Raw genomic sequence first — 10,826 nt, 5'->3', positions numbered from 1 at the left:
CATAAAGATATAAAACTGTATTTTTTTGTGAAGAATCAACAACAAGTGGGACACAATCATGAAGTTGAACGACATTTATTGGATATTTCAATTTTTTTTAACTTTAACTTTACTTTCAGTGCAGCAAACTCTCTCCAGAAGTTCAGTAAGGATCTCTGAATGATCCAATGTTGACCTAAATGACTAATGATGATAAATACAATCCACCTGTGTGTAATCAAGTCTCCATATAAATGCACCTGCACTGTGATAGTCTCAGAGGTCCGTTAAAAGCGCAGAGAGCATCATGAAGAACAAGGAACACACTAGGCAGGTCCGAGATACTGTTGTGAAGAAGTTTAAAGCCGGATTTGGATACAAAAAGATTTCCCAAGCTTTAAACATCCCAAGGCGCACTGTGCAAGCGATAATATTGAAATGGAAGGAGTATCAGACCACTGCAAATCTACCAAGACCTGGCCGTCCCTCTAAACTTTCAGCTCATACAAGGAGAAGACTGATCAGAGATGCAGCCAAGAGGCCCATGATCACTCTGGATGAACTGCAGAGATCTACAGCTGAGGTGGGAGACTCTGTCCATAGGACAACAATCACAACAATTTGTGTATATTGCACAAATCTGGCCTTTATGGAAGAGTGGCAAGAAGAAAGCCATTTCTTAAAGATATCCATAAAAAGTGTTGTTTAAAGTTTGCAACAAGCCACCTGGGAGACACACCAAACATGTGGAAGAAGGTGCTCTGGTCAGATGAAACCAAAATGTAACTTTTTGGCAACAATGCAAAACGTTATGTTTGGCGTAAAAGCAACACAGCTGAACACACCATCCCCACTGTCAAACATGGTGGTGGCAGCATCATGGTTTGGGCCTGCTTTTCTTCAGCAGGGACAGGGAAGATGCTTAAAATTGATGGGAAGATAGATGGAGCCAAATACAGAACCATTCTGGAAGAAAACCTGATGGAGTCTGCAAAAGACCTAAGACTGGGACGGAGATTTGTCTTCCAACAAGACAATGATCCAAAACATAAAGCAAAATCTACAATGGAATGGTTCAAAAATAAACATATCCAGGTGTTAGAATGGCCAAGTCAAAGTCCAAACCTGAATCCAATCGAGAATCTGTGGAAAGAACGGAAAACTGCTGTTCACAAATGCTCTCCATCCAACCTCACTGAGCTCGAGCTGTTTTGCAAGGAGGAATGGGAAAAAATGTCAGTCTCTCGATGTGCAAAACTGATAGAGACATACCCCAAGCGACTTACAGCTGTAATCGCAGCAAAAGGTGGCGCTACAAAGTATTAACTTAAGGGGGCTGAATAATTTTGCACGCCCAATTTTTCAGTTTTTGATTTGTTAAAAAAGTTTGAAATATCCAATAAATGTCGTTCCACTTCATGATTGTGTCCCACTTGTTGTTGATTCTTCACAAAAAAATACAGTTTTATATCTTTATGTTTGAAGCCTGAAATGTGGCAAAAGGTCGCAAAAATCAAGGGGGCCGAATACTTTCGCAAGGCACTGTATATATACGTACATTCCAGTCATACTTTATCAAAAGCCTTTTCAAAGCTAACTATAATATTAACAAAAGATAGGCTACATAAGTTCTCATAACAAAATAGCTTTAAAGAGAATAGTGAGACAGACAATGGTGAGGTAGCCTGCAATGCAGTAGGGAAAGGAGACACAGAGAGTGAGGCTAGTAGTAAAGTGCTTCCCAAACTTGGGGTAGGGGACCCATGTGGGGTCCTTTTACACTGTTAGAACACACTTTGTGTTGGAACAGCACGTGGGACCTAAAATATAACAATTTTAAATATAAAGACAATTCAATATTATTATCATGTATATAAGGCAGGCTGCAATGCAGGAGGAAGAGGAGACACACTGAGGTTACAGTTGTTCCCAAACTTGGTGCTGTATGTGATGAGCATTTTGTTGGCTTGGCACAAACATTACACCTTAGAAGTCAGGCCGCTCAACAATGGAGAATCCACCAATACATGACATATACACTGACTGCACAAACCATTCACTGGCTCTCACTGGCTCTTTCCATGATATAGAGACCAGGTGAATCCAGGTGAATCCTGGTGAATCCAGGTGAATCCTGGTGAATCCAGGTGAATCCAGGTGAATCCTGGTGAATCCAGGTGAATCCTGGTGAAAGCTATGATCCCTTTTTGACGTCACTTGTTAATACACTTCAAATCAGTGTAGATGAAGACGAGGAGACAGGTTAAAGACGCCTTGAGACACTGATTGTGTATGTGTGCCATTCAGAGGGTGAATGGGTAAGACAAAATATTTAAGTGCGGGATATGGTAGTAGGTGCCAGGCGCACCGGTTTGAGTGTGTCAGGAACAGGAATGGTGCTGCGTTTTTCACACTCAACAGTTTCCCGTGTGTCAAGAATGGTCCACCACCCAAAGGACATCCAGGCAACTTGACACAACTGTGGGAAGCATTGGACTCAACGTTGGAGTCAACATGGGCCAGCATCCCTTTGGAACACTTTTGACACCTTGTAGAGTCCATGCCCGACAAATTTAGGCTGTTCTGAGGGCAAAAGGGAGTGCGACTCAAATTAGGAAGCTGTTCCTAATGTTTTGTACACTCAGTGAAGTAAAAGAACACATTAAAACTCAGTGACATTTCAATTATGTATATCTTGAACCAGGGATTGAGATTAAATTCTGAAAGGCACTTGCCGATCAAGCAAATCAGGATAATTTTTTTGCTTGCCTGATTTTAATGATCATTTACCCAAAAATGTAAATTAGTTATGTACACGCAGAAGTGCCATATATTGCCATATACAGTGAGGTCCAGAATTATTGGCACCCTTGATAAAGATGAGCAGAAAAGACTGTAGAAAATAATACAAATACTGAGCTACAAGGCATTTTGTTTAACAAGTAATATTTTTCTCTCTCAAAGAGGGGTAAAAAATGATTGAAAGGTATTGAAAATAGGTGGCAATAACTCACCTTGAGAGAATAACTGCACTGAGCCTTTTTCTAAAAATGTATACATTTAGAGAACACATTTGGAAGGATCTTTACACCATTCCTCAATGCAGAATCTTTCCAGATCCTTGAAATCCTTTGTCTGCTCTTATGGACTGCCCTCTTCAATTCAAACCGCAGGTCTTCAATGGGATTCAAGTCCAGAGACTAATATTACATTAGACATTTTGGATAAAATGTCCTGGTACAGGGTAAAGTTCATGATGTTTGTTGACCTTAAGGGCCCCATGAACAGTGGAAGCAAATTAAGCTTCCACTGGTCCTGGATCTTCCACCAAAACAATAACCCAAGCCGAAAATTATCCGCCGCTATTGTTGCAACTCCTATTACTAGCCTACTTAACCTCTCTTTCATATCATCTGAGATCCATAAAGATTGGAAAGCTGCCGTGGTCATCCCCCTCTTCAAAGGGAGAGACACTCTAGACCCAGACCCATATCTACCCTGCCCCGCCTTTCTAACGTCTTCAAATGCCAAGTTAACAAACCGTTTTGAATCCCACTGTACCTTCTCCGCTACACAATCTGGTATCCGAGCTGCTCATGGGTGCAACTCAGCAGCGTTTAAGGTCCGAAACGATACCATAACCGCCATCGATAAAAGACAGTATTGTGCAGTAGTCTTAAATCGACCTGGCCAATCAGAAAGATCAGTATTGGAATTCTTTGTATTTTGTTTGTAAAAATATACGCAGGTTCAACTTGCCCGACAGTCAAATTGTCTGTCTTTCACTTATTAAACAACGGGATGGAACTAGAAATATCTGTTTTACGCTAATGGAACTCTTTGCAGTTTGTTTTCACCTTATTTTTATCATCATCAACTACCCCATATAGCAATGTTTTTATTCTTCAAAAAACAAATTTGATACAAAAGACATGCTTGATAAACCACTCGGATTGGTACAAATAATTATTTTCACCACTGAATTTGTGGAAAAAATGTCATTTTGTAATGTTGCTACAAAACAAAGTGCTGAACAATGTGAAATTGACTGCAGAGTTAAATTCCCTTAAGCACTTTTAACACAGTGGCTGAAATCTCAAGTACAGTAAGTAGCCTGACAGCCCCAAATAGTAGTAATCCACAATTTACTGTTAGGAAATGCAAATCTAACACTTTCATTCAAAAACCTCAATTATAGACACAGAATAACACCTGAATTGCATCCATCCAACACTTTTATGTTGTTGTTGTAAGGCACTGCATAAGACCTGCAGAAAAGGAGCTGTGATAAGGTTCATGATAATGACAAACTGTGATATAATGTATGACTGACAATCAACCAAATGTAAAGCCTGGTAAAACAATATTCAAACTGTAGATCAATATGGACAGGTTTTAAAAGAGATCATATTTTCTTATTGGTAATTAATTATATTACCAAACATATCTAATCAATGTTAAAGGAAATGTTTGCCCATTTTGAATGAGTTTTTGTGCATCTCAAGATTGAAAAGACAATAGCTTAGATAGACATGAAAACATGAAAAGACCCCAGGAATCGATAGAACATCGCTCAGAGATGCACAAAAACGATATAACATTCAAAACGGGTGAATCTTTCCTTTAAGTTACTGGTTCTCAATCCTGGTCCTGGGGACCAGGATTTGATGATTTGAATCAGGTGTGTAGTGCTAGGGCAAAAACAAAAACGTGCACCCCTTTGGGTTCCCAGGACCAGGAATGAGAACCACTGCTTTAAGGCAAGACATCCCAACCCGCATCCCAAACTTCATCTATAAAAGGACTCTTAACCTACATAGGCTATATCCTGCCATTACCATTGGCCAACATACTGTAAGACTTTTTAAAATGCATCTGAAACCCAACTCTTAGCGGAAAAGTTTGACTCTTCCTTACACCTGAGACTATGGCAAAAATGCCTACCTAATATAACAAATTCAGTATTAGCTTCCAAGCTGATAAGTCGATATCCCACAAGTACACCTTCTCAAGCCACTTAGGGGAAGAAAAAAAAAACATTCTTGGTACAAAAACATTATCTGTATAGAAATAAATTAAAATAGCCATCTAAAGCTAACCTCTTGCTAGACGACTTAAGTGCCATTACTGTCTGTGCTGTACAATTCTGTATTTTATCCACGTGGGAATACTTTTCTGAGGGGAAAAGGGTGTGTATTTCCATAGAGATACAACCTCATTCTTGTTCTGTGGGTGTTTCTCTCCACCCCAACTCTAGTGGGGTGAAGTCTCCAAAGTCAGAGTCAAACAGTTCAGTGATGCCCTCATGCTCCTCTAGGCCAAAGTGGTAGCTGTGGCTTTGTGGAGGGGACAGGTTGATGAACCCATCCAGTGGGTTACCAAGGCCCTCCCCACTGAGGAAGTCAGAGGATGACAAGGGTGAAAGGTCCAATTCTGACAGCACTCCCAAGTTAGTGAACGGGTAACATTCCAGGACTGCTCCTGTAAAAAATAAAAAATAAAATAAAAATGGAAATGCAGTTTTAGTGACCACAGCCAATAGCCATTGAGGAATGTTAAAGAGCGACTGAATGCACCGATTCTGTATGGGTTTCTCTGTTGCTCATTAAGAAAAACAAGATTTCAGTCTTTGGGGGTGTGGATCGATGTGGCAGTTACTGATGTTTGTCCCCCATGAGACACAATAGGAACAAAGCCAGTATCACTTCCTCAAAATAGTCCGAATGTATCGACAGTGCATTTGGAATGTATTCAGACGCCTTGACTTTTTCCACATTTTGTTACAGCCCTATTCTAAAGTTGATTCAATAGTCGTCGTCCCCTCAAATCTACAGAAAATACCCCATAATGACAAAACAAAATGTATTCAAAATAAAACTGAAAAATCACATTTACATAAGTATTCAGACACTTTACTCAGTACTTTGTTGAAGCACCTTTGGCAGAGATTACAGCCTTGAGTCTTCTTGGGTAGGACGCTATACGCTTGGCCCACCTGTATTTGGGGAGTTTCTCCCATTCTTCTCTGCAAATCCTCTCAAGCACTGTCAAGTTGAATGGGGAGCGTCGCTGCACACTTATTTTCAGGTCTCTCCAAAGATGTTAGATCGGGTTCAAGTACAGGACATTCATATTCATAGACTTGCCCCGAAGCCACTCCTGCGTCATCTTGGCTGTGTGCTTAGGGTCGTGGTCCTATTGGAAGGTGAACCTTTGCCCCGGTCTAAGGTCCTGAGCACTTTGGAATAGGTTGTCATCAAGGATCTCTCTGTACTCTGCTCCGTTCATCTTTCCCTCGGTCCCAACTAGTCTCCCAGCACCTGCCGCTGAAAAACATCACCACGGCATGATGCTGCCACCATCACGCTTCACCGTAGTGATCGTGCCAGGTTATCTCCAGATGTGACGCTTGGCATTCAGGCCAAATAGTTTCATCTTGGTTTCATCAGACCAGAGAGTCTTGTTTCTCATGGTCAGAGTCCTTTAGGTGCCTTTTGGCAAACTCCAAGCGGGCCATCATGTTCCTTTTACTGAGGAGTGGCTTCCTTCTAGCCACTCTACCAGAAAGGCCTGATTGGTGGAGTGCTACAGAGATGGTTGTGCTACACAAAGGTTGTCCCATCTGCACAGAAGAATTCTGGAGCTCAGAGTGACCATTGGGTTCTTGGTCACCTCCCTGATCAAGGCCCTTTTCCCCCGATTGCTCAGTTTGGCTGGGCGGACAGCTCTAGGAAGAGTCATTTAATAATGATGGAGGCCACTGTTCTTGGAAAACTTCAATGCTGCAGACGTTTTTTTGGTACCCTTCCCCAGAATTGTGAGTCGACACAATCCTGTCTCTGAGCTCTACGAACAATTCCTTTGACCTCATGGCTTGGTTTTTGCTCTGACATGCACTGTCAACTGTGGGATCATAGACCGGTGTGTGCCTTTCCAAGTCATGTCCAATCAATTGAATTTACCACAGGTGAACTCCAATCAAGTTGTAGAAACATCTCATGGATGATCAAAGGAAACAACTGATGCAACTGAGCTCAATTTCGAGTCTCATAGCAAAGGGTCTGAATATTTATGTAAATAAGGTATTTCAGTTTTGCATTTTTTATACATTTTCAAACATTTCTAAAAAGCTGTTTTTGCTTTTTCATTTTGGGGCATTGATGAGGGAAAAATTATATTCAATTTCAGGTATGGTAACGGGAAATAGGCTGTAAGGTCCTGGTAACGGGAAATAGGCTGTAAGGTCCTGGTAACGGGAAATAGGCTGTAAGGTCCTGGTAACGGGAATAAGGCTGTAAGGTCCTGGTAACGGGAATAAGGCTGTAAGGTCCTGGTAACGGGAATAAGGCTGTAACGTAACAAAATGCACTGTAAGACAACTCAAGAAATCTGTAATTATCTGACATTATTGCATAGGTTTTGGTCGGGCAATTTAAATCTACCTAAGGTGTTTGGTGCAGTATTTCTCTTGTAAAAAAATGCGACGTGTTGTCTTATGTAAACAAAGTACAATACGCTACACTGCTGGGTAGTCTGTCTCACCTTGTGTTTCTGACCAATATTGATTCCCATAAGCTGTTTTCTATCAGATAGGTTCAAGAATGTCAGGGAGTTCTTTCAAGAAATCCATTAAAGCACAACTCAAGGCAATAAACAACCTATCAGGGTGACAGTGTGACACTAGTGAGAGCAGCTTACCCGCTTCACAAAACAATGGCAGTGGAGAGGAGTTCTGTTGGGACGCAGCTGTTGACAATGTAATTTCCTGTGTGGAACTGCACTGTGGTTGTTCTGCAGGCTGGGGCATTATCTGGTATGTGGCTTTAGAAGGGCTGATGCCTGTCACTGGGCTGCAGACACCAGAAATGTCCTCTGGACACAGGAAGACATCAATGGGACCCTGGGTGCTCTTCAGGGAGACCTGATAGCCCTGCCAGAAGACAACAAAGGAATAATTTATTGGAACAGAGAGGATACAATTCAATAGTTGTGGTTGGTAAGTAAACCACATTAGCTGGAATACAGTATTTGGTCCAGAAGAGAGTCTTGAGCAAGCGTCCATTGGTCTATTATCCTCCACATACCTCACTGGGCTCTGACACTTGCATCTGGGTCTCTGGAGGGGCTCTGATGACCATCACCAGCTGGTCAGGAGAGTCAAAAGACTTCCGTAGATCCTGGCACATCAAATAACCCAGCGTGCAATTATGTTAAAGAAAAAACACTGACCTATAATGCATATTCAAATACATACAGTAGATAGAAAAAGCACAGAAACACAAACAGAAAGACAGACAAGACACAAAAGGATATTTCTTGTTCTGGGTATCCTCAGTGAGGAGTCTGAGCTGGAGGTTACACTTGGTAATAAGCTCATCCAGTTTCTCCTCAGCCTGTGTCAAATCAGAGACCTCTTTCTGTAGGTCCTGGTAACGGGAAACAGACGCTCCATCAATGCGGTTCCCCCTGTGACAAACAGAATGTTAGGATAATGTTTTTTTGTGTGTTTTTTTTTAGCTAATACACATATCCTGTGGAATCACTGATGATGGTGTATTGTATGTATTAAATAATATCTGTAGAGGCACGCACAAAAAGGATTATAAGCCAGAAAGGCCAGAACACACTTTTGATATTGTCATACTGTACAGTACGTGAATCCAGACTTACAGCCATTGTATGTTGTTCTTTGATTTCTTGGAGATGAGCTGGATACCCTCCAAGACATTGGTGATGTCATAGATGCGTCTCTTCTGCACTTCCAGGACCTGTGAGGCCCAGTTGAGGTCCACCACCCCGTCAGGAGACTGGGCTAGCAGGTCTAAGAAGCGCTTGGTGGTCAGGTTCAAAGATGTGTCATAGCGAGACTTCTCTGTCGAAGGCTTTGGAACTGAGAACGGGACACAATAATGAAAATACTTTTAATTATTGTCTTTGGCCAAAATTATAATAGTTTCAACTGAATTCAAATGAATAGTTCTATTTGAATTGTGAACCGGGGGTCTGTACCTCTGGGTGGTGCTGGTGTGGACGTTGGGGCCCTCCCAAGAGAAGGTGGGCGAGAGGTGCTGACATACTGGTGATCACTGTCCAAGTCCAGCTTCCTCTTCACCTGAAACAAGTTATGGGGGGGGGACAAAGGTAAAAAGTTAGTGTGGATACTACAGATCATTCTTTCTCACACAGGCACACTTTCTGTAGTCATTGTACAGGAATACATTTACATCATATTCCCACCCCAGCCAACACCCATATGAAAATGGTCAACTAGCTACCTACCGGAGGTCGTCCCAGAGTTGGCCGTCGCTGGTCCTGGACCACATCCGCAGGGCCTTGGGGGGTAGCGAACAGGAGGATCTCTCCAGTGTTGCTGGGTACAGCTGAGTTTAAGCCCACATTGCTGGGGGTAGAAATTATGACTATCTGGTGGTTCTCTGATAAGTCAATACTCCCAGCATTCAAAAGAGACTCAAAGTCTGCCAAAAGATCCTCCGACGTCTGACCTGATACGAGTGCCTCTGACATGGCACACAGCCGGGGTGCTCTAGTCCCCTAAATTGTCTTTTGTGGCAAAATTCAAGTCCAAAGGCTTGATATGCTACTTTCAGCACCTTCTGACACAAGTAATCTCTAATTTGGGAGAATAATAGTGCAAACGTATTAGAAGAGTTGGTTTACAAATACTGAGATTAAGCATGTCTAATATTAACATTAGCTTACTGACAGTCAAGCTTCAACAACTAAAACTCACAAAATCAAAAAATGCATGGTAATGCTTCCTCACAATTAGCCAGCTATAAAATAACCTTAGAGACAGTTGTTGCGCTTTCTGACAGCTGCAGACTGTAGTTACAGTCCGTAGCTATACAAGATAAATCGTTATATTGAATAATTTATCTATAGTTTACAAAAGTGAAATAAACATGCATCAATGTTAGCTAGCGTGCTAACTCGCTGCTAGCTTTTCTATGCAATCTATTGTTTTCATCTTTTACAATGAGTGCGGTGAGGCCTGGCCACATCTATCAACTACTTTCCCTTTGTTAATTGCTAATTCGCTACCTAACGTTGGTTGACATCCAAATAACGTTCGTTTGGTACAGTTTGTAAACACAACTCATAATTTGCTTACTGTGTTGCTAGCAAGCAGAGTTCCTTGAATACTGCAACGACCTAGAAAAACTTAGCTACTCTAGTTAGCTACCTAGCTGGTATTGTTAGCCAAGAAAAGTGGTTGTGTTCGCTTCAGGGTTAGGTTGGGACAGAAGACACAAGCCAATTCAGTTTCAGACTAAATGTACCAGCAATATATTCGCTACAAACAAATCAGGAACCTAAATATTTTGTATTCTTCCTAACGCAATATTGCACTAACCTGAACTTTTAGTTCAGCTTCCTTGGACGAATAACTGGATTTATTACGCATCCTTTCAAATGACAATTAGGGCACCTTAGAATGCTAGCTAAGCTTGCTGCAGTAACGTTACCAGCCAACTCAGTTCTTCACCATCTCGTTTGGTCAGCATACCGAGGAACCAATCCGACAAAACCGGAATAATGGCAAATAATTCCCCCACAAAAAATCTACATATCCTATAAACAAATTATATGGATCATCTTGTTGATCACCTTGACTGAAGTCCATCCATAAAAGTTATAACCTGAGCGCCAAACCGACTGTGTTATTGTTGTTATTGTTCCAGCTGATCAGAACAGTGTTGAGGTTTACGCGCCAAATATTTTTGCCGCGAAACATGCACGTGCATGAAAATCACGATTTCAATTGGTTGGGCGAATGCGTACCTCTAACGTCAGAATTTCCGAGACTTGTCATTGGCTCCCATGAA

General features: G+C 41.6%; 1 protein-coding gene across 1 annotated transcript; it reads right to left on the bottom strand.

Annotated features, from left to right (window-relative positions):
* Positions 1–3,864: 3,864 nt before the first annotated feature.
* LOC139417304 (transcription factor E2F1-like) lies at positions 3,865–10,713 on the bottom strand. The gene is made up of 7 exons (XM_071166569.1): positions 9,259–10,713; positions 8,989–9,091; positions 8,650–8,869; positions 8,293–8,445; positions 8,064–8,178; positions 7,678–7,909; positions 3,865–5,460 (listed from the first exon to the last, which is right to left on the bottom strand). Exons 1-7 carry the CDS (start codon positions 9,502–9,504, stop codon positions 5,195–5,197), a joined length of 1,335 nt encoding a protein of 444 aa, XP_071022670.1. The 5' UTR covers positions 9,505–10,713; the 3' UTR covers positions 3,865–5,194.
* Between the last annotated feature and the right edge of the window lie 113 nt (positions 10,714–10,826).

The sequence above is a fragment of the Oncorhynchus clarkii genome, chromosome 9 (genome assembly GCF_045791955.1).
Source record: "Oncorhynchus clarkii lewisi isolate Uvic-CL-2024 chromosome 9, UVic_Ocla_1.0, whole genome shotgun sequence".
NCBI classification, from domain to species: domain Eukaryota; kingdom Metazoa; phylum Chordata; class Actinopteri; order Salmoniformes; family Salmonidae; genus Oncorhynchus; species Oncorhynchus clarkii.
Note: the sequence above shows the minus strand (reverse complement) of the source record. Positions and strands in the feature narration are given on the sequence as shown.

Coding starts and splice junctions, on each gene's coding strand:
- LOC139417304 (XM_071166569.1), bottom strand. CDS start 9,504: ATGTCAGAGGCACTCGTATCAGGTCAGACGTCGGAGGATCTTTTGGCA. Junction 9,092..9,258: donor CAACTCTGGGACGACCTCCG/GTAGGTAGCTAG, acceptor AACTTGTTTCAG/GTGAAGAGGAAGCTGGACTT. Junction 8,870..8,988: donor CACACCAGCACCACCCAGAG/GTACAGACCCCC, acceptor TCCCGTTCTCAG/TTCCAAAGCCTTCGACAGAG.